At 44.7% G+C, this 24,299-nt stretch overlaps 1 protein-coding gene and 1 long non-coding RNA gene across 3 annotated transcripts in view; one reads left to right on the forward strand and one right to left on the reverse strand.

Moving 5' to 3' along the window:
- LOC135973011 (uncharacterized) overlaps positions 1-24,299 on the reverse strand; it is a 43,597-nt gene that overhangs the window by 6,119 nt on the left and 13,179 nt on the right. The gene's annotated exons all lie outside the window — the stretch shown is intronic.
- Positions 1,938-24,299, forward strand: part of LOC101942101 (calcium-activated chloride channel regulator 1-like) — a 34,872-nt gene continuing 12,510 nt past the window's right edge. Inside the window, exons 1-9 of one of the 2 annotated variants that reach the window (XM_065554182.1) lie at positions 1,938-2,283; positions 4,371-4,511; positions 4,969-5,119; positions 6,983-7,100; positions 9,887-10,064; positions 16,081-16,308; positions 20,630-20,854; positions 21,758-21,935; positions 23,585-23,691. In XM_065554182.1, the coding sequence (XP_065410254.1) occupies positions 2,134-2,283; positions 4,371-4,511; positions 4,969-5,119; positions 6,983-7,100; positions 9,887-10,064; positions 16,081-16,308; positions 20,630-20,854; positions 21,758-21,935; positions 23,585-23,691 (1,476 nt within the window). In that variant the 5' untranslated portion in view covers positions 1,938-2,133. The remainder of the gene's footprint in view (positions 2,284-4,370; positions 4,512-4,968; positions 5,120-6,982; positions 7,101-9,886; positions 10,065-16,080; positions 16,309-20,629; positions 20,855-21,757; positions 21,936-23,584; positions 23,692-24,299) is intronic. The other variant, XM_065554183.1, reaches the window with a different exon arrangement.

The following is a 24,299-nucleotide window of genomic DNA, read 5'->3' on the forward strand; positions in this document are numbered from 1 at the left end:
TCACAAATAATTCTCAACAACTTAATTTTCTGTTTTTGGCTAAGATATTGATTTTATAAAAATATATATATATATTGAAATTGGATTCAGGATTGTTAGCAAGCATTTTTGGCAAACAAAGTTGTTAAATGACAACACAGTACTGCTTTCATGCTTGGCCCACCCCCAGCCTGCTGGTCCAACAGTTGCAGTAGAGTAGGGTTACCATACGTCCGGATTTCCCCGGACATGTCCTCCTTTTGTGTGCTAAAAATAGCGTCCGGGGGGAATTTGTAAAGCACTCACAATGTCCGGGATTAGCAGAGAGTGGCTGGGAGGGCTGCAGGGAAGTCCCGGGCTGGACTCAGGAGCAGCTGTAGAGGAGCCGGATCCGCCCTGCATTCTGAGCAGGCAGCTCCTTTGCAGCCCAGTCCGGCAGCACTGTGCAGGGCAAGACCGGGTTTTGTTGTGCAGGGCCAGACCGGGTTTTGTTGTGCAGGGCCAGACCGGGTTTTGTTGTGCAGGGGAGCTCAGCCACGTGTCCGGCTCGGCTGCACAGAGGCCAACACTCTGTTCTGAGCAGCAGGGTAAGGAGGTCAGGGGGCAGGAAGGTTCTGGAGGTGGAGGTCAAGAAACAGGGGGGGCTTTTTGGGGGGAGTGGAGAAAGTTTTGGGCAGTCAGGGTACAGGTAGGGGGTAGGGTCCTGGGGGGCAGTTGGGGGGGGTCTTAGGAGGGGGCAGTTAGGGGACAAGGAGCGGGAGGGGGGGTAGGGGGCTGGGAGTTCTGGGGGGGAGCTGTCAGGGGGCAGGAGTGGAGAGAGGGATCGGAGCAGTCAGGGGACAGGGAGCAGAGGGGTTTAGATGGGTTGGGAGTTCTGGGGGGGAGCTGTCAGGGGGCAGGAGTGGGGAGAGGGATCGGAGCAGTCAGGGGACAGGGAGCAGAGGGGTTTAGATGGGTTGGGAGTTCTGGGGGGGGCTGTCAGGGGGCAGGAGTGCGGAGAGGGATCGGAGCAGTCAGGGGACAGGGAGCAGAGGGGTTTAGATGGGTTGGGAGTTCTGGGGGGGGGCTGTCAGTGGGTGGGGAGTGGTTGGATGGGGCGTGGGAGTCCCAGGGGTCTGTCTGGGGGTGGGGGTGTGGATAAAGGTTGGGGCAGTCAGGGGACAAGAGGCAGGGAGGCTTAGATAGTCCTGGGGGGCAGTTAGGGGCAGGGGTCCCAGGAGGGGGTAGTCAGGGGACAAGGAACGGGGGGAGGGTTGGGAGGTCAGGGGGGGGCGGGAAGTGGGAGGGGCAGGGGCGGGGCTAGGGCGGGGCTCCTCCCGTCCTCTTTTTTGCTCGCTGAAATATGGTAACCCTACAGTAGAGGAGGAGATAGGTGGAAAGCTGCAGGACCCCAAAATCCACCTCTTGGGGTGCAGAGTGGCAACAGCAGCAGCAAACCCTCAGGTCCGATCACACTCCACTGGGCACCACCACCAGCCCCACGGACCATGGTGAAGTTAGCACAGCATCTGATCTCAGGGCCGGGGCACCCATGCATCCACAGCAGCTCACCCTGCCCTGCGCAGCTCCCTCCAGATGAGATGGATCACTGCCAGCCCGGGGGAAAGACGCCCTCACCAGCTAGGGTGACCAGATGTCCTGATTTTATAGGGCCAGTCCTGATATTTGTGGCTTTGTCTTATATAGGCACCAATTACCCCCCACCTAGGGTGACCAGACAGCAAGGGTGAAGAATCAGGACAGGGTGGGGGGTAATAGGAGCCTATATAAGAAAAAGACCCCAAAATTGGGACTGTCCCTATAAAAGTGGGACATCTGATCATCCTACCCCAATCCCCTGTCCTGATTTTTCACACATGCTATCTGGTCACCCTATCCTCAGCCCAGCCAGCAGTGTATGAGCATTCCAATCCAGCCCCTGTTGCTTGGACTGGCTGCCAAGGAAGTGAGTCACTTTCAGTTTCACTTCCTCCGCATGCAGCCAGCAAACCCTCCCAAGCAGCTTTACCCAACCAAGCCCTGCCAGAGGGGAAGGTGGAGAGAGGGGTGCTCCCTATGGCTAAGAACGGCCTTGCTTCTGTGTAAATAAGCAATTGTATAAATAGCGCTGCTGTGCCATCATTTTTATAACAAAAAATTGTGGGGAACAGGACAATGAGGGTGTTTAAGAGCTTGGTTCTTTTGTTTCTAGTACCTGTGGTGAGAGGTTCTAGGGTACAGCTGAAAAATGGTGGCTATGAGGATATTGTTATTGCAATTAACCCTGAGTTACCAGAAGATCACAATATCATTAGAAACATACAGGTAAGAACATTTGTATATTTGTCATTCAGTGATATTCAGACTTCAAGGTTATTTCAACCTCTAGATTAGCAGTAATCTTAAAAGACCATTTCCAGCTCCCATTAATGTCAAGCGTGTTTTTGTTTTTTTGTTTTTTTGTTTTTTTTTTTCATTTTCAGGGGAACTAGATCAATTCTATGGTTACTAAATTTGTTCTTAGCTTGAATTTTTATTCAAGTGCTGCTGTTAATGAAATGAGTGTACTCATCTCTTGAAGTTTAACAGGAATATTATGGCTCAGGGTCAGGCTGATTCTATGTATCACCTCCTTCTTAATTACTTCTTTCCAAAACATGAGTATCTTAGACTAGAGACTCTCCAGAACATGGATATTTAATTACCAATTACTGCACCTCCATTACAATGTTTGCCATTTGCTTTTATCCCTCCTTTCTTCCTGTCCTTGCAGGTATTCACTGTAGGAGCAGGATTTTATAATTGTGCTATGAGAATTAATATATGATTTGATTTCATCCTGCCAGCCACCCTTTTTGAATAGCAGAAAGGAATGACCCTCGGGGACATTGGTAGAAATGCATCTGACAGACTGCCTTTTCTTGCTCAACATAAAAATTGCTGTATACCTTTGAAGGTCTCTGTAAAAGATTGTTTGTGTGAATGAGGAATGTATGCATCAGGAAAAGATAAGGTATGAAGGCCATTGTTATAGCCAGATGGTCAAGGAAAAAGGAGCGAAGAGACTTAATGACACCGGAGAACCATCAATGCACATCCATAATTAAGGAAGGGCAGATTGACGACCCTGAGGGGAAGGCTAGCACCCCTAAGGACAGGATAATTGATTAAATCAAAACCTGGACTGGATGACCCACACGGAGGTGTATTGCAATGTTTACATGAAAAGATACCACCAATTAAGGAGTAACAGGTCATAAACTGACACAGCAAAATCCATAGACTTCAGCAGAGAACAAGGACTATAAGAACAGGGTGCTTTGCCCGGGGACTTTGGGTTCCTCTTGCCATACTCCAAGAGCATCAGATTGCTACTGACAGACCCTGGCTCCCCTCTGTGACCAATCTGGCTGTCCACTAGATTGATCCAGACTCTGGACTGGTAACTATAAACATCAACTGGCAGGACTGGGTGCATTGTGTGTGTGTATGTGTGTGTTTGTTGAAAAGCATATGCTAACTGCTGTATTCTCAATAAATGTGGCGTTTTCCCCTTCTCCTCTTTAAAGATCCCATGTGCTTCTTAAAAGTATAACATTTTAAACCCCTTGGTGTGTGTATACGTATGAGTGTGTGTGTATACATATATATATATATATATATATATATATATATATATAGTGATATTTCTGTTTTTAGTTATTCTTTAAGTTCTCAAAGTCACCGTGCAGATCTTTGCTCCATGATCTCGTCATTGAGCATTCACTTGCTGTGAAGAGAACAATAAACTGAGGCGGGCATAGCCATTAACTAGTGGCCCCCAAACTACTCAGGAGAGGTGGGGAAGGAGCAAGGACGACGGGAACAGGAAAATAGTGACAAAGTAGTGCCCACTGTAGAGGCAGAAAGAAAGTCGACTCTAATAGAAAGATCCCAGGGAGAAGAAAAAGGAAACCACAGGTTATTACTTACTATTTATTATTTTATTTGATTCATCAAGCACCACAGTACACTTTGCAGATTAATGAAAAGGACTGGTCCAGGACTGAACCATTCTTCACCTCGGGCTCATGTAACTTTTTTGAGGAAATTTCATATTTGGAAGGATCTCTTTCAGGTTTTATTTTAAGGAATAGATTGTGGTTTTTATCATAAGCCCTGAGGAAGGGGCGGTGTATATTTGCACTGTCTTAGGAGCATTCCAGTCTTTCGGAGTTACAGTTTGGTCTCTCCTTGCTCCATGAGGGAAATAATCTGTCCCAGCCCCTTCCTTGGCCAAGGTTGGTTTCTTTCTATGCCTTCACATACTTAGTGTTACTTTATGTATTTTTCTTTCCTGGCAAGGCTAAACTACTCATTGCCTCTACTGTTCAATTTTTAATTCATAAAATTTTCTTTTCTTTCCCTACCAGGACATGGTCAAAGAGGCTTCTACTTACTTGTTCAATGCTACAAAACAGAGATTTTTTTTCAAGGCTGTAAAAATTATAATTCCTCTGCATTGGCTGCCAAAACCTGAGTATTTAAGTGTGAAAACAGAGTCATATGATAAGGTAAGCATTCATTACAAATCAAAAGTATTTGTTGTGTTCATACGCTTACGGCATAGGGTCTTGTCTACAAGGTGGAGCAATGCACACTATGGAGGTATGATTTCTAAAACACATTAACGTGTTGCTCATTAATTGATCCTTGTAGACCCTGCTGGTGTCTACTAAATGTTCCCTGATGCACTTTAACGTAGTGCTGCACTTCAGAAATCTCCCCACATAGTGCGTGTTACCCCACCATGTAGACAAGCCCTAAGTTTTTCCAATAACGAGGGAATATAAATTGCTCTTTTTAGAATTTGTATTGCCCTCTAGTGCCCAGTCCTGCAGTCCTTACCCAGGGAAACAATCAATGGGGGTGTTCCGTGAGTAAAAGCTGCAGGATGAGTCCATTCAGGAGAATCATCTGCCACCCTCCATTTCCTGCTGCTCTTTAAACAAGGGCTTTTTTTATTTTCAGGCAGATGTTATCGTGGCTAATCCTTTCTTGAAGTACGGAGATGATCCCTACACGCTGCAATATGGAGGATGTGGGGAAAAGGGACGATACATTCATTTCACTCCCAACTTCCTGTTAAATGACACTTTGCATAACATCTATGGATCACGAGGTAGCACCATCTATTGGACCTTAATTTTCTGCGTTTGTTGTTATAAATATGCAATGGCCGAGATTTTCCAAGGTGACTAGTGACTAGTGATTTGAGATGCCTCCCTTTTGGTTGCCCAACCTGCGAAACTTTAAAAAGAGCCTCTTTTTTCACACAGTGTTGACCATCAAGCTCCCTGGATGAGTCTTAAGTTGAACACTCAGAAATGGGGGCACCTAAAATGACCAGTCTCTTGAAAATACTGGTTAATAATTGTACAGTAAATGAAGGTTGTTTTTCCTTGTAAATCATTGCTTTGACTTGGAAATAATCTATATCCTAACATTACAGTGCAGTAAACTAATCTGAGAGTTGCAGTGGGTGTAACCTGGTGAACATGCAGGTAAAACCAGTCCCAGAGGATTCTAGAATAGACCAAACTCTCATGAGCAGATCCTCCTCTGAGGATGTGAAGGTTTTTATTGGAACTTCTGGAAGTCACATTTGCCCAACTACCCTTCTTGTAAGTGTACATTCACAAGGAATTAACAATATTCCCGTTTTGATTTCTTCAGCATGTTTTTTGACTCCATGGGCATTGCCTATGTGAGGCCGTTAATAAGCAAATAAAAAAGCCCCAATAGAGACCTCTCAATTTTGTGCAGTGTAATCTGCTGTCATTAACAATGACTTTCTCCTATGCGCATTTAACCAATATACTGTCCAATTTATTTATCTCTGTTCCATACACAAGTTAGAATCAATCATTTATGTGTTTCTTTTAAAACAGAGCTATGTCAAAGCCAGTCCCCCAAATCTGAACCCTGGTAAATGTGCAAGGTTATTTGGATTCAAATCCAAGATGAACCTGCATGAGCTTGGATCAAAAATGTAGAGGTTTGTTGGCCTAAAATGGTGGAAATCTCACAAGAATGGTCTTTCTCATCAGATTTCTGGCAGTTTGGGACAAAAATCTCCTTAGAATAATTCATTGGATTCTAGTAAAGTCAAATACAAACCCAAATTCTAGCCGGGTGAAGCATTGAACTCAAACCTTGAATTCTGATTTAAACTCAATCTGAGCTGAGCTCTGCTTCCTTGGCCCATCTTTAGTTGAAAGCTTTAGTTAGACAACATTATATACATTCTCCATGTCAATGGCTTTACCAACACCTGCAAGAAAGGGATTAGATTGTCTTGGTGAGATAGTTTGGTTTTCTGCAAAAGTATTCTGGTTGTCTAACCTTTTACACTTTATCTGCCTTCAACTATCTACATCAGGGATCGGCAATGTTTGGCATGCGGCTCGCCAGGGTAAGCACCCTGGCGGGCCGGGCCAGTTTTATTTACCCGCTGACGCGGCAGGTTCGGCCGAACGCGGCCCCCACTGGCCGCGGTTCGCCGTCCCAGGCCAATGGGGGCTGCAAGAAGCCGCGGCCAGCACATTGTTGAACGTTGCCGACCCCTGATCTACATAATCTACATAATCCTTAGTTTTACCCTGAAGTGAAGTTAAACTAACTTCTCTATGGTTTTCTAATATACACCTTTTTCTTTGTGTTATATAAGAGCCAAGAATTATGATTTTAAAAGACATGGGTAACATGAGAAACCTTGCTTGATACCTGGAATAGTCAGAAGCTCCTGTATGGAAACAGATCTTTACTTTAGGTCTGTTAATATTCTGGGAGGGTTAATCTGAACACAGTGATCTATTTGGGTTTCAAGCTGGATCCCACAGTGAGTCCTGTGTGGGCACAGGGATATCTCCAAGCAGAGGCTATTGTAGGATTGGGGCTAAATTTGTTTAAATGATCTACGGAAGTATAAAGTAAACTTAAAGTGTTATATTTAGAATTCACATATGCTCTTGCTCTTTCACAGCTAAAGTTTTTGTCCATGAATGGGCCCATCTTCGTTGGGGAGTATTTGATGAATATAATTACGATGCACCTTTCTATTTGTCTGTAAACTCTGGAAAAAAAACTGTTGAAGCAACTAGGTACCAATGTTTTATATTTTGTCTTCAGCTGATGAAATTTTAAATATTTCAGTGATACCTGTCACATACTGGTTATCTGTGTTCAGTCTGTACCTTGAGCCCCATGCGAAGAGTTTTGGCAAGTTGTTGTTCATAGGATTAAAAAAGAAACTTATACAATGATGTTTAACTAAAAATATTGCTGTCTACAGATCAGTCTCATTGAATCTTCACTATCATTTTGTAATGTGTCACATTTTTACCACTAAATGAGCTTTTAATTTAGATGCAATTACAGATTTGAGTTCCCATTCTCTACATTCTGATTTACCCTGGCTTTATCAAATAGCAGTTAGCATGTAGTAAATAAGAATATTTTCTCAAGTTCCTTGGGGGTGGGAGGAAGATCTTGGAAGTTCCAAAACATTCTTACTAGTTAATGTTTAGTGTTATTTAAATATTAAAAAGGAACATGGTCAAAGTACACACCCCATTATTGCCCTGTTTTAGTGCTATTACTATCTTATGATAATGTTCTCTAGATTCTTCATAGTTAAGTGGGTTTTTTAAAATGTTCAACTCTGTCAATGAGAAACAAAAAACAGTGAGACTGGATATCTCAGTGGGTTTGAAATGGGATACAGAACTTTTCACCTCTCAGGCACTGATCTGAACTAGAACCAGTTTGGTAGTGCCTAAAACTCATTACCATCTGCCAGTCACTTGTTGACCACTGTGAAATGAATTGGTGTTTTCAGTCCAATTCCTAATGGACAAGTATCAACATCACCAAACTTCTGTACTGCAATTGACACTGTGACGGAGCTCCCTGCTCCGCCCTTTCAAACACTGCAAACTGGCTGGACACTTTCCAGGTTTATAAGCATCGGTGTGTTATTTATTAGGTCCCTTCCACCAGTACGTTTGGGCAGCAAATAGCTTAGTGGTTTGAGCATTGGCTTGTTTAAAACCAAAGTTGTGAGTTCAATTCTTGAAGGGGCCACTTTGGGATCTGGGGCAAAATCAGTACTGGGTCCTGCTAGTGAAGGCAGGGGGCTGGACTTGATGATCTTTCAAGGTCCCTTCCAGTTCTAGGAGATAGGATATCTCCTTTAATTTATATGTGTACATAAACTTCCCCATAGCCCACTCACTGGGGTGGCAGAGGGAAAGATCTCCTCATCCTGAGCCCCTATATCTCCTGGCATCCTCCCTCTTGCACTTCCTTCCTGCCTCTTAACTGCTCCCAGCTGATGGGTTGATTGCTCTCATTAGCACATCAGCCCTGTGTCTAATTAAGCCATTGAGCCCCCAACTCCCAGTTAAGTCCACTCCAGGGGGAATAGCTTGGTGATCAGAGTGTTGGGTGAGCTCTAGCCCTAGAACTCTGTCCCCAAGACAGTAATTGAACAGGCATGGAGAGTGTAGTACCAGTTCACCTCAGGCGAGGGTCCTTCATGTCTGGATTGAGGCATATTGATGGAATAGTGGAGGCACTTGCACTGTTATTCTTCACATAGATGGTGTTTCACACACAACCTATAAATAATTTTGATTGTAAAGTCTTTAGAACAGAGATGGTGTCTAACATGGGCAGCGGATATTAAAGGCAGGGGAAGCTAAGCTTACCCAAACTGCCTGCGTGGCCCCACCCACACTCCTCCCATAGACCCCCTCCTGCTTCCGGCCGCGCTCTGCTGTGGCTCTTTCTTCTCTTGTGGCCGGGGCCTTGGGCCAGTGGCGCCGGAACCAGGAGTGAACCAGGAACCCACCCCTTCCCCTCCTCTTCCTCCCTCAAGCCCCACCCTGTGGTCAGGCCAGCATGGAGTCCACCTGGGGAGCCCGGGCAGCTGTGTGGAGCCATGGCAGACCCTCCACCTGCCCGGCGTGCAGGTGGGGATGGGGGGAGCTGAGAGCAGCCCCCGAACCATGTCCCCCCTGCCCGGCTGCCCAGGGCAGGAGGAGGGTCTGTGACTCCGGGCAAGCTCCCTACAGCTGCCTGCACAGCTCTCCCCGACCCAGCTCCAGCCGGGGCAAGGTGGGGGGGGTGGACTCAGAATTGCAGCCTGGCCATGGTAAGAGCCGCGCAGGCAGGTAAGAGGAGCCACAGACCCTCCACCTGCCCACAGATGCCCACCCGACTCTTATCATAGCCAGGCTGTGGCTCTGAGGCCCCGCACGCCTGGCCAGAGCAAGGTTGGGGAGAGCTGCGCGGGAAGCTTTGTGGAACCTGGGTCCCTCCACCTGCCCTGGGTGGGGGGCCTGTGACTCGAGCAGGGGCTGCTTCTGCCTCCACCTTGGGTGGGAGCCTCTGGACCTCCCACATTTGGGAGGGCTTCAGGGCCCTTGCCCCAGGCTGGGGCTAGTGGGGGCCGGCTGCAGCCAGGGACTCCGGGCGGCTGCAGCTGGTGCTCGTGCTGCCCACCCACCTGGCTATCCAGCGGGGGTGGGGCGTGCTGCCTGCCCACCGCGCCGGGGGCCGCACTCAGTTGCCTGCCCGCCTGCCTGCCTGCCACTCTGGGGCTGAGGGGTGGGCTGTGCTGCCCGCCCACTCGGTGCTCCAGCCTCTGGGCTCCAGTGGGGGAAGGTGGGGAGGAGGGGCAGGGTGCCAGGCAGAAGGAATGGGGCGGCTGGGGGGCTAGCCTCCCCAAGTCCGTGGTTCACCCACTGCCCATGGTGTCTAACTAATGCCAATCATGTTTGGAGGTTTTGGGCCTACCACGATTCAAATAATAAATAACAGATTATTATTTGTTGGTTATATGTGGCTTGTTAGCTAAGCCTCTTTCTATCTCACCTTCCTTCAGCTGTTCGACTGATATCACTGGTAAATATATAGTCCAAAGCTGCACAGGAAACAGCTGCACGACAAGAGAATGTGAATATGATCAACAAACAAAGCTGTATGAAGCTGGATGTAAATTTGTACCAGAAAAACCACAAAATGTCCCAGCATCTATAATGTACATGCAGAGCCTCTCTTCTGTAAGTATTGTTACTGCTTTTTGACCTAATAGGATATTCGGGGTCTTATGGGTTGTTTCCATCAGGAGAACCTGATATGGAGTAAAGTATTTCTTTGATGCAATCTTGTTAGTTTACAAAGAATATACAGAAAATCCTGTTACTCTGAAGACAGCAGAAATCAAACAACAGGAGGTATTTTCTTTGTTCACAGTTCCAAGCCTCTTTCAACCCATCACTCTGCCCAAAAAGCTTCCCCTCTGCTTTCCGAGCAACATTTCCAGTCCTCGCTCCACATGTCCAACATTTGCTGAAGTATAGTGAGGTGGATCCACTGGCTTTCATTAACCTTCTCATTGCCAGGCCTATTTGCCTCATCACCCACCAATCCCATGCACGCACCCACCCACCCACCCACACACACACACACACACACACACATACCCACCCACACACACACATACACACACATAGAGAAAAAGGATCTTACTTAGGGCACTGCTTTGCACTTCAGCTCCCCTCTACTGAGTCTGCATTTCAGTAAGCAACCCAGTCCTATGCCAGACACAGAAGGAGAAGGTCTGGAGAGAGCCGTATCACCATGAGTTGGGGGTTGATGTCCTTCATGGCATGGAATCATCATAGAGGTGCATGATCCACGACCAGGGTGAATTAATTGCCAAGAAGGTAATATTGGAGTGCCTCCATGGCCCATTTCACAGCTAAGTCCTCTTTTTCTATAATGGAGTAGGCCTCTCTTGGGAACAATTTGTAACTCAGAATGGGATGTTCCTCACTATCAACCACTTGGGAGAAGACAGCCCCCATCCAGCTTCAGAAGCATCAGTGTGGAGGAGGAATTTCTCGGTGAAGTCCAGGCTGTATAAAATGGGCTCCCTACAGAGGTGAGCCCTTTGTGGCTAAAGACCTTCTCACAGGTTTCCGTCCAACGGATCTTTCTCAGGCTGCTGTTCTTGAGCATATTGTTGAGAAAGGGCACAACATTTGAGAATCCTGGTACAAACTGGTAGTAGTATCCTGCCAGCCACTGCCCATGACCTGCTGTGGACACAGACCATGAGAAGTCCCACCTTCATAGGTCTGACAGACGGCAGCCCCATGACTCCTGATTGGCTCCCCATCCTATATAAATCTAAGGGGCATTCCAGGAAGCGTCCAGGGAACAGCATGGATTCTCTGTAGCTGCCATGACTTCTCTCTGCTCCGATCTCAGTTTGATTGGAACTTCACCTTGTGACTTGGCCCCCAAAATGTGACTTGGACTCTGACCCTTGTACTGACTCTGCCTTGGAACCTGACTATGCGCTCCTCAGCTACTGTCTACCTCAGATATTGAAGCTAGCCCTTGTTGCTGCTAACACCACCTAACAGAAGGTTCACATGAGCTACATATAGGTCTTCCCCAGCTTAGGGACCTTAAGTTGTCAAACACCCCAGTGCAGTTTATTTGCATTTGTTATTCCTATCCCCTTACTGATCCATGCACCATAATTATTTACAGTTTCAGTTTCTCCTCAGTTCTCTGAGGAGAGAAGAGGGAAGGGATCTCTCTACTCAGAGATCCTTCCTGGTTTTGGCTCTGCTAGTCTGCCTTCCACTCTCCCCTGCACTGCCTTCCTGTGCCTTTTTCTATCTCCTGTGTTAATGAGCCAATTTGTTCATTAGTCCTCCCCCAGCCCATTCTAATCCACTAATTAGACCCTGTCAGGTCCACCCTGGGGGGGGGGGGGAATTAATTGGTGTTTAAATGTACAAAGCAGTGGCTCAGCTGTTGGTTCCCCCGGGTCCTCAAAGACCATTGGGCTCGAGGTGCCTTTGTTCGATCCCGCTTTCATTTCCTTTGGGAGATGGATTGCGGCTCCCACTTCTTCTATGCCCTGGAGAAAAAGAAGGGGGCTAAGAAGCATGTCACCTGCCTTTTGGCAGAGGATGGCACCCCTTCACGGATCCGGTGGAGATGCATGTGAGGGCCAAGACCTTCTATTCCAGACTCTTATCCCTGGTCCAACCCACACTGATGCCTGCAGGGTGCTCTGGGATAGAGTCCAGGTGACCAGGACTGGCTGGAGCTGCCTCTCACTCTGACTGAGTTCTCAGAAGCCCTCCATCAGATGCCCACTAATAAATCTCTGGGTATGGACGGGCTGACCGTGGAATTCTACCATGTGTTCTGGGATGTCCTCAGTCCGGACCTTGCCATCATCTGGGCTGAGTCCTTAGGAAGTGGGGTGCCTCTCCTGTTATGCAGGCAAACTGTAATCATCTTGCTACCAAAGAAGGGGGACCTCCATGACCTTCGGAATTGGCGTCCCATCTCGCTCCTCAGCATGGACTACAAGGTCACAGCAAAGCCATCTTGCTGTGGCTGGGGTCCGTGCTGGCGGATGTGGTCCATCCCGACCAGACCTACACCGGGCCATCCTACCTTCGACAATCTTTATCTGGTCCGGGACCTCCTCAAGCGCGGGTGTAGGGATGGTCTGTCATTCGCCCTCCTGTCCCTTGACCAGGAGAAGGCGGTTGACAGGGTGGAACATGATTATCTCCAGGGCACTCTGCGGGCATTCAGCTTCAGGCCTCAGTTTGTGCGTTTTCTCCAGATCCTGTATGCCTCTGTGGAATGTTTGGTCAGACTCAACTGGACTCTGACCAAACCTGTCAGCTTCGGGCGAAGGGTGTGACAAGGATGTCCACTGTCAGGCCAGCTGTACACTCTGGCCATTGAGCCCTTCCTCCGTCTCTTCTGTAGGAGGTTAACAGGGTGGGTTCTCCATTAGCCAGAGTTGTGTGTGGTCCTGTCAGCGTATGCTGATGACATACTCCTCGTGGTCCAGGACCTGGGTGACCAGTCGCAGATTGGCCTCCTCCACTGCAGTCAACTGGGTCAAGAGCTCTGGCCTGGTGGTCGGGGATGGATGTTAGCGAGTTTCCTCCCACCCGTGCTTCAGGTCATTTGGTGGAGTGTGGGGCCGCTGCTCTATCTGGGCATTTACCTTGCTGCCACCCATCCCTCTCCGCTGGAGAACTAGCAAGATTTGAAGGGCAGGGTGGCTGAGCGGCTTTCCCTGTGGGGGAGGGCACTGGTGCTCAACCAGCCAGTACTATCCGGGCTTTGGCACCAGCTCAACACCCTGAGCCCAGCCTGGGATATCCTGGCCTGGCTCCAGAGGTTAGCTCTAGAATTCTTTTGACCAGGACTGCTCTGTGTCTCTGGTGGGGGGTTGAGTCTTCCCCTGGAGGAGGAAGGACAGAGCCCATTCTGGTTTTGCAGTCAGGTCCATCTCTTCTGCCTCCAGGCCCTGCAGAGACTCCTTTATGGTGCAGGTAGTTGAGCATGGCGCACGTTGATGCACGCCTTCCTTTACCATATCTGAGGGCTCCAATATGACTGGTAGCTCTTTTATCTCTGATGGGTCTTCCGCAAGACTTCTACCAGGATCTCCTCCAGACCTGAAAGCTGGTTTCGATGACCAGGTCTGTGGCGGCCACCGGCAGATCTCCTCACAGAGGCTCTGCTACACAATCCCCAACATGGTTTGCAGGTGACGGAATCCCACTTGGTACACCAGAGGTTGGTCCTGTTAGGAATGACTAGAATTGGAGACCTTTTGGACTATGACCTGGGGGATTGGGTGGATCCCCTGGTACTTGGCGAGAGCAAGGGGCTCTCCACCCGTCATACTTCCCATCGTGTACTCCAGGAGGTGCAGGCAGCCTTATCGCCCACCTCTCAGTTTTTCCTTGAGCAGATCCTGCAGGACGGTACTCACCGCCTGCCCCTCACCCCAGGTCCTCCGGACCTTGTTATCGGTCCCCTGCCCCACGAGCACACACACCCACCCCATGTCACCAGCACAAGTCCTGTAGTTTCTGTGGCACCATGCAGGACCAGGCCCCCAGATATATCCAATGAGTTTTAAATGGCCACCTTGCCACAGACTTTGCTATCGGAGGCATAATCCCATGCTGTCCCTGGGTGTAGCCCACAATAGGCAGCCTGTGGTTCTGTCCTGGTCAAGTAGGTGACTGGTAAGACTGCTCAGTGCCACTGCCACACATTGAAAATTTTCAAGAAAAGTCACTGGATCATCTTCAGGCCTCATCTTCATGAATCTGACTGGTACCAGGGCCAAAGCCAGGTCTGTGTCCATCAGACCCATGGTGGAAGCCTGGCCACTGTGAGAGGCTGCAGTGAGGTCACACCCTGTTGCACCAGCCTTTGTTGCTGTTGCTGCTGAGCAGCTAAGTTTCAAATCAGTTGCTGATGCTGAGTGGCCAGTTGTTGTAGGAGCCACTGTTGCTGCTGGTGTTGGTGGGTGTCCTGCTCCACCGTTGATTTCAGTAGTTGCTCCACATGCATATTGCTGCGGAGTCTCTTCCGAGAGTGTTGATTTTTTTTTTAAATATCCGACCTCTTCCCTTCCCCTGGTGCTAGATCTGTGCCTGTATTCTTGCCCAAGTTTGTTCTGCTGCCTCTGTAGTGCTCCCTTGTGGCCCGTCAGGGTAAGATTAATCTGGCTACAGGTCTCTGAGGATATGTTGCTATGTCTACGAGGTCCAAAGTAGCATTGCTTTTGCCCTCTAGCCAAGGCTCACTTGAGTCCTACCTCTTCCAAAGGAATCAGGAACAACAAAACAACAACAAAAAACACAACTCAAAACAGAGTTGTCCGATTAAACTTATATGGGACCCAGCCTTTCTATTCAAGGCTTGTCTCCAAACAGTTCTTGCTTCGGCTGATCCCCCAGGAGCTGGTTGTCCCTTCTAACAGGAGCTTGTCAGGCCAGCAAGCCGGCTCAGACTCTGATCTGCAACCAGGTTTCTCTCTGGAGAAGCGGAGTTCTGCTCTTCTTCCTGGGCAGCCCTGAGTTTAGTTTCCTTTAGCTCCTCTCTCCATGCCTGACATTTGCTGTTGGTGTAGTGGGGTGGGGCCAACTGGGTCCATAGGTTCTCATTAACCCTTTCGTTGCCAGTGTGGGGCCTATCTCCCATCACAGGTGTATGGAAATACCCTGACATTGTGGAAACTTTTTTGCTCCCGTTTGGGTCAGATAACAAAGTTACCCAGCTGGGGCATTTTCTGTTACAACATTGAGAAGGTTTATTCCTTTGTGACGGTCTAATCCTGTGATGTGCTAAGCTCCCACTAACATGTATGGATATTGAGTGTGCTCAGCAACTTGCTAGAGACACTCCGCACCTTACTTCTGGAGCTTTGAAAATATTCTATGGGCTAAATTCTGCCCTGCGGGGAGTAGCAAGGGGGGGACAGACACAGCGAGCTGGTCATCCTCTTTAAAAGTATTCCTGTCAGCCAGGAAGATCAGAGGGTTTTTGTTTTGAAAACTTTTTTCCCTTCTGCATGATTTTCCCCTGGCAGAGTATGTTGTGTCCCAGGTGAGTTAGAGCCTTATGTATCCACGCACTGAGACTCCACAGTAACTACATAACTGTGAACTTTACTGATGATGTCTGCATTGCCAGGGCATGCTTACAACACTGATTAAATGTCTACACTGCACTCAGAGGCATGACAGAAGTTCAGGAATGCATATTGGTGCTAGCTTTAATCTAGCTAGCAAGGCTAAAAATAGCAGCGAAGACATGGTGGCATGGACACTGGTGCAGACCAACAATGTGGAGTATATAGCGGGAGTTCTGGGTGGGTTTGTACAGCCCATGATGCCACATCTTTACTTCTATCAATAGACAAACTAGCTGGATTAAAGATAGCATGTGTATGCCCGCCTGAGCTCCAGTCATACCTTTGATTGAAGTGTGGACATACCTGTGTAACCCCTAAGACAGATTCTTTGGGAACACTCTTCTTTGATGACTTCTTCCAAGGTCCAGGACATAGAAAAATTTTATTCTCTATAGCCTTTAGAGCAGGCAAAGAATTTCTGTATTTGTGGTTGTCGTGAGCAATAGAAAAATAGTAGACTGGGATTTGCTACTACACGTGTTCACTTGCTTTTCAGTAATCATTCTTCTCTTCCAATTGGCTTTTTTTAGGTGGTTGAGTTCTGTGATCAAAATACTCATAATAAAAAGGCTACAAATATGCAGAACAAAATGTGCAACTACGAAAGCACCTGGGAAGTAATTATGAACTCTACGGACTTCAGTAACACCTCTCCAATAAATAGCACAAGTCCTCCGTTTGAGACCACCTTCTCATTGCTGCAGACCAAAGACAGAGTAGTCTGTCTAGTACTTGATGTTTCTGGGAGCATGGCTTGGGTAAGAATAAACATATAAGTTCTGCTTAGAAACAGTTAGGCAGTTATAAAACAATGTGCTGTGTATATATTACCGTATTTTCTTTAGTTAATATTTCCGTAATCATCCTTTATTCTTAAAGAAAAAATTGAGGCCACTATTTCTCCCATTACACCTATTTAGGGATTGCTAAAAGGAAACTCATCACATTCCTAAAAATGATATGCCAGACTTGGTTTCTTTTTCTTTACAAAATATATCTTGTGCTCCTCTTTTTAGTTTCAGATCCAGAATGTCAGAACCACTGTACTTCCCCAAAACAGAAAATATATCATAGATGCAAGTTTCATGATATTTTTCATATGTGACTCTCTCAAATTATTTTAAAAATAAATATATGTCACCAGGACTAGCAAAATAAAAATTAAATGCTTTTCGTCATAATCATTCATCCTTATGAGTCAAGAATTTGGGTTGTCATAAAGTGATGCTGGATTAACCAGGGTGAGGCTTTTTTAAATTTAAATTTAGCACAATTCTCATCTTGCAGAGGCTGCTACAGGTGATATGAACCTTTAAAGAGACTTTCAATCTGTTTAGGGCCTCAAATTTACCATTCTTAAAGTAAATTCAATATAACCTCTCTGAATAAGGTGTGTTAATATGTATAAATATTCCATAGAAGTGAGAGTCATCTGGTAAATTTGCCACATTTTTTGCAATTTATCCTGTATCTTTTCAAGCTTCACCTGCCTTCTGCCCATAAATCCATCTCCCCAGGTTTTATGCTTACATTCCAAACCACTACCCAGCTTCCAAGAGCTATTTTTATATGAATCTCTGTTGCATTCTTTCCCTAATATACAGAATTTCCTCATCCCTAATTTATTTATTTCAAACATTCAATCCGGAGCTAGTGACAATGACTGTTCTCAAATATGTTATAACTTTCAAGTTTGATATCTCACAGACCTTCAGGGCTAGAAATAGGACCTTCCCACCAGTATATTTCTGGGAAGAGAAGATTCTCAGCTTCCCTATGGGAGACACAACATCCTTTTGTGCCCTGGAGAGGCCCCAGATATCTCACTTTAAAATTGTGACCGGTTTCAGAGTAGCAGCCGTGTTAGTCTGTATCTGCAAAAAGAACAGGAGTACTTGTGGCACCTTAGAGACTAACAAATTTATTAGAGCATAAGCTTTCATGGACTACAGCCCACTTCTTCAGATGCATATAGAATGGAACATATATTGAGGAGATATATATACACACACATACAGAGAGCATAAACAGGTGGGAGTTGTCTTACCAACTCTGAGAGGCCAATTAATTAAGAGAAAAAAAACTTTTGAAGTGATAATCAAGATAGCCCAGTACAGACAGTTTGATAAGAAGTGTGAGAATACTTACAAGGGGAGATAGATTCAATGTTTGTAATGGCTCAGCCATTCCCAGTCCTTATTCAATCCGGAGTTGATTGTGTCTAGTTTGCATATCAATTCCAGCTCAGCAGTCTCTCGTTGGAGTCTCCCAACTAAAACCTCTCCAGCGCATCATCAGAGATCTACAACCTATCCTGAAAGATGATCCTTTACTCTCACAGATCTTGGGAGACAGACCTGTCCTCGCTTACAGACAACCCCCCAACCTAAAGCAAATACTCACCAGCAACCACACATCATTGAACAAAACCACTAACCCAGGAACCTATCCTTGTAACAAACCCCGATGCCAACTCTGTCCACATATCTATTCAAGTGACATCATCATAGGACCTAATCACATCAGCCATACCATCAGGGGCTCGTTCACCTGCACATCTACCAATGTGATATATGCCATCATGTGCCAGCAATGCCCCTCTGCCGTGTACATTGGCCAAACCGGACAGTCTCTCCGCAAAAGAATTAATGGACACAAATCTGACATCAGGAATCAAAATACTCAAAAACCAGTGGGAGAACACTTTAACCTGTCTGGTCATTCAGTGACAGACTATATTACAACAGAAAAACTTCAAAAACAGACTCCAACGAGAGACTGCTGAGCTGGAATTGATATGCAAACTAGACACAATCAACTCCGGATTGAATAAGGACTGGGAATGGCTGAGCCATTACAAACATTGAATCTATCTCCCCTTGTAAGTATTCTCACACTTCTTATCAAACTGTCTGTACTGGGCTATCTTGATTATCACTTCAAAAGTTTTTTTTCTCTTAATTAATTGGCCTCTCTGAGTTGGTAAGACAACTCCCACCTGTTTATGCTCTCTGTATGTGTGTATATATATCTCCTCAATATATGTTCCATTCTATATGCATCCGAAGAAGTGGGCTGTAGTCCACGAAAGCTTATGCTCTAATAAATTTGTTAGTCTCTAAGGTGCCACAAGGACTCCTGTTCTTTTTTTAAAATTGTGGCATCTTAATGTCTGGAAAAAAACGTATGTAATTTTACACGTCTTTATGAGCCCTCTATGGGTTCAATAATGATAGCAAAGGCAGCTGGCTTTACAGGTGGGGGATAAAAGGTAGTCCCAATATAAAAATATTAAAACCTCTCTAAAACATTCCAAGAATGCTTTTTACTATCATACTGAATATACTCGCTCAAAATTTCATCATCAAGGAATAACATTAGAATCCCCAGTTCATGCTATATCACACTATCATGTATTCCATATATATTATTATATAGTATAAATAAGAGTTTTACTATAGCTTTCTTTAAAATATAAATATTTTTGGACTTCAGTTCAACAATCAACACAACTCCACTGAGGAGCCAAATGATGAAGTTTTGATCTTAGGCTTATGGTATGGAATTTGTAAAGGATGGTGTATGGTATCCATCTTCTTTCTCAGAAAGATAATTTATGGGGCTTAAACAGGTTGTGAGCGTCTTTTAAAATATTTGACACAAACCCACAATAATGAATTCAGTGAAAATGTACAGGAAGATGCTTAAGATGGTATATGATGTATTTCTGTGGCCTACAGGTTACTATATAATGTTTTATAGGCTTTCAGTTTTGTAATTGAGTATTTCTCAATATCAAATCATAATTTCATTTTCTTTGTGACAAAGAAAGATATGGATCTCAAATAAGTGGTGCATTTTGCGATGAGCTACAGTTGAGCAGAATGGAATTCAGTGCTCTTGAAAGTAAAGTACTAAACCCTGTCTGAAAGCAGGTACAGGGCAGTTATACCCTGTGTAAGCTTCCCCTGTACTGCTCTGCCAACACAATTTATTTCTGCCAGGCCACACCATACAAGTCCATTCCTGGGACTGATCTTCAACAAAGATTGACAATTTTCCCAAATTATCTAGTGAAGTTATGATGTGATAAATGTCTGTCACGCATGACACATGCTATGAAATCACCCAACTAGGGACTGAGACTGGCACAGGATTTAACTGCACCAACCTTTTCTCTCTAGAGATAATACTTCAAATTCTAGATCACGAGTAAAAATGAATGTGGTGTTCTCTAATAATTATCCATCCCCATCCCCAACAACCAAATACAGCTGACGTTCCTTCTTCTGGAGAGATTTCAAATTAGAAAAGCTTATGTAGACTAGTACTATGAGCATTTTCCTGTCATTAGCATCAAATTCAACCCAAAGCTATTGAGAGGCAAACAAGTACTAGATTTCCAGAGATAAAAGATATAAATCAGCCCATCCCTTAATCTTAATATAGGAGACTAGATCAAGATCTTAACTAGATCAAGAATAATGACAGCTAGTTTTATAGAGAAAGGAAAGCTTCCAGGGTAAACTTTCTCAGCTGGTTTTCAGCAATCTGTTCAAATATTTACATTTAAAATAAACCCTTTCACTGTAATTACCAACTTTCAAAGTGCCAGAAACCTGTGAAATACAGGAGCTATTCGAAAGCATAGATAGGTTGAATACTGTTCTCTGAGGCTGCAGCCATTTTACCTAAACAAATTATGTGAAAGAGAAAACCTTATTCGTGAGGAATATCACCATATTATTAGAATGCTCTTTGGCTGACACAGTTATATATCTCCTGGATGTTTCAGTATGCAGATATCCTTCCATGATAGCAGAACAAAGTACACATCTCCACTGGTCTGGAAAGAATATGCCTGGGGATGATATGTAAGGTAGTTTGGGTTACCCAGATATTGGATATTTGTCTAATTTTCCATATTTTCCCTTCAAAGCTCTCATCTACTCTATGGCAGGTACATTCCCATTTATCAATACAAACTGAACAACATTAGTAATTGCTGTATTCTTGCTTTTTGCTATCACTCTTGAAAAGCCTTGATACTTCTAAGTTCTTCCCTTTCTTCACCTGCAGTATAACCGCATTAATCGTCTGTATCAAGCTGCGGAGATATTCCTGCTACAGATTATCGAAATGGATTCCTGGGTTGGAATTGTCACATTCAATTTTACAGCACAAATTACATGTAATCTACAACAAATAGTCAATGAGACTGTACGCCATGATCTTATCAAATGCCTGTCTACATCAGCTCGTGGAGGAACTAACATCTGCGCAGGAGTACGCAAAGGATTTGAGGTGAAGGAGAACTTGGGGGGAATGTATCCTGGAATGCTGTGATAATGAAATGGAACTAAGAGGAGAATAGTGAGTAGGAGTAAGGAGGTGATATCACCTCTGTGTACAGCAGTACTGAGATTATGACTGAAATACTGTCTCTGGTTCTGGTGTCCACATTTCAAAGACGATGTTAGGGAAACTGGAAGGGGTTCAGAAAGACAGCTACAAGAACAATTACATGTTTGGAAAATGTGTTTTATAGTGAGAGACTTAGGAAGCTCTATCAAGTTAGTTCAATAGGAGCAGGTTCACAGCCTAAGAAATTAACAAGCCCCTGCTATGTTTATATTAGCAAAAAAATTAAGATTGCTTTGATAAAATCTTACAAGAATGCTTTGCCGGAATCTCAAGGCATTGTGCAGAAGATCAAAATCATATAACTTCTCATAAAGAAATTCGAAATTTTGTTTATTTTAACATAGGTTTAAGCATGGTTTTATTCTGAAAAGACGTTATGTAAAATGGCACCTTCATGCTCCATGATTTCTCAAGTCACTTTCCAGAATGGGCATGGAGAGGCTTCCACATGCCCTGTGCACATGCTGTCATTGGCAGCAGGACCTGGAATGGGGGCCGGCAGACACACATGACTACTACTTGGAATGCTGTAAGAAGTGTGCTAGACACCTCTCCCCTTAACCATCCTGCCCTGTACAGGCAATGTAATTCAGACACCTTCAGTTCAGCCATTGCCACATGACACAGCCTCCTACACCAGCACAATTCACACTTAAGGAAAAGATTTTGCCTTACACTTGCACTTTAAGAATTTCTCTTGATGTAGACACTGTCTGTGTTAGAGCAGCTAATATTTACAATAAAGTCCTATTGCTAATACCTGAAATTTTTTTCTCCATTCAGGTGATTAAACAAAAATACTCTAATCTCGATGGTTCTGAAATTGTACTGCTGACAGATGGAGAGGATAGGGGTATGAACATTTGCCTTACGGAGGTGAAAAATAGTGGATCGATCATTCACACTGTTGCCTTGGGGCCAAATGCTGCTCCACAACTAGAACAATTTACAAACATGACAGGTAAGTATGTCTCTGATCTAATTCTGCTTTTGGCATGCACACTTTAAGCATGAAATGTACAACTGGAGTGGTTTACAGCTTGTAATATGAAAAGAAAATAAGGTCAACTAATTCCAGTCGAATTTACAGAATGTTTATTTTCAGCTGAATAAACACAATAATATTGGGAGCAATTGTTCTTGCTTTAAAAAAAAATGTATCTGATAACACCCTGCTTAATAGCGAGGTTTGATAATTATATTACTGGAGGATGTTCCTCTAAACAAAAAGATAAACTTGGTGTTTAAATGATTAACAGTTTATTTCTGATGTTTACATAGCAGTGATATGCAAACCTATTAATGTTCTAAGTAGTTAAATAATGACCAACTCACAAACAGTCACAGCTGGAGGGCTCTAGCTGAGGAGTCAGCAACCACAGTCTCTAAACTTGCAACTCGGAGGCTCAGTCAGCTCTGCTTTGCATTGGAGCTGCACCGTTACTTTGAACTTCAGCCATTTGAAGGAAAGCCAGACGGGTGCTGGGTGATGCTGCAGTACAGGGCAACTACCATGGGAGTTCCATGTGTTGATTTAGAATGTAGCTTTACCCTGAATAGTGACTAGGTATAAATTGCACCTTCTTAGTCAACAAAGATGCTCCTTTTTGTGTATTCAGAGTCACATCTGCTTGCTTTAGGGACTTAAATAAGATTGTACTGCTTTTTTACTCGTTAGCATTGTACAGCCAACATGGCTGTGAGAGAACAACCTGAATTCTGTTCTGGTTTGTGTATTATAACCAGGGGGTCAAATAACTTAAAGGACTTACCAGTATGCCGGACTCCTGAGCGGGGGCTTGGCCTCAACCGGGAGAGGCAGGGCCTTTCAATATTTAGCAGCTGGAGCCCTGGACCCTTTAAATCACTGCCAGAGAAGCTGGACCAGACCAGACAGGCTTACTTTCACTTCTGATTATAACAGAATAGTTCACTAAGTTCTGATCACAGAAACTTTAGTTTTAAGTGGTTGATGTGTGAGCCAGAAAGAACCCAGCTGGTCTTTCAGAGCCCAGTCTCAGCGGGCAGGGCTCACTGTTTGAAATAAATGGCCAGATTTCCAAAGACACTGTGCACCAGAAGTTCCCATTGGCATTATGGGTGCTCAGCACAAATAAAAAGAGGCACAAACGTTGTATTTGTAAACTAAGCAGATTTGATCTGAGTCACCGAGAAACAATAATCTTGGAATTCCACCATGTCATTTTTACAGAGGTGTTTTTCAGAGTGAAATTGCACTTTACAGGTCCATGGCTCAGAGTCTAGACCCCAAGAACAGCCTATGAGTGAGCACTGTACTTGATGAAGTGCTACAGGTGACAAGTCAGACCAAGCTAGGTGGAGTTAAAATGTGAACAGATGGGATCATTTCCCAGGTCAGACTTGCTTTCTGCTGGAACTCACTGGGTGTTTGTATTAATTGATTCCCCACCACCCAGCGGTTCCTCCCTGCACTGCCCCATGAATAAAGGATAATAAGGGACCAACATTTAATTTATCAAATTAACACTGTGCTCTATAGCAACAACCAAACTAGCATAAGGCACATAACAAAAACCTACTTTTTTACAGTAAATGACTATTCTGATTATTTTAACAATCATATTTCAGGAGGGTTAAAGTTTTATGCCACAGATACAGTTGATTCCAATGGCCTAATTGATGCATTCAGTGGAATTTCATCAGGAAGTGGAAATATTTCTGAACAGCCTATTCAGGTCTGAGTTTCAAATTTTGTTTGTTTTTTTCACATTAATAATCAGTAACTGGTCAATTAAGAGTAATTTTAGTAGTCTGTAATCTTAACTATTGCACTGCCAGTGACTTATTTTAAAATATAAACTGATATTTGGAAATAGCAGTGGGAATTTTTTTTAAATTTTTTTGGTGGTCTATTAACAATAAAATTAAACAGATAATGAAACAAAGAAAATTAAATTTCTCACAATTAGCTAATGCAAAGGGACTTATATAGCTAGAGGTAGGCAGAAATACCATAGTATGTGTGGTCACTGCTGTGTAGAATGCTGTAAATAAGTGATCTTGTTACTATACTAACGTTATCAATAATGAGGAATCTATCTCAACTGCTTCTCTTCTACACAATAGATAACATTTTGATTCCCAGCTTTCCTGACACTTCTCATGATCTATTTCAACTCAGCGATGATTTCTTCAAAATAATTGAGACTAGTAGTAGTAGTAGTCCCCTTCTCCTATTTCTACAACCAGGGCCGGCTCTAGGCACCAGCTTGTCAAGCAGGTGCTTGGGGCGGTCACTCTGGAGAGGGGCAGCACGTCCAGCTATTCGGCGGCAATTCGGTGG

This window comes from Chrysemys picta, chromosome 8, assembly GCF_011386835.1.
Source record: "Chrysemys picta bellii isolate R12L10 chromosome 8, ASM1138683v2, whole genome shotgun sequence".
NCBI lineage: Eukaryota > Metazoa > Chordata > Testudines > Emydidae > Chrysemys > Chrysemys picta.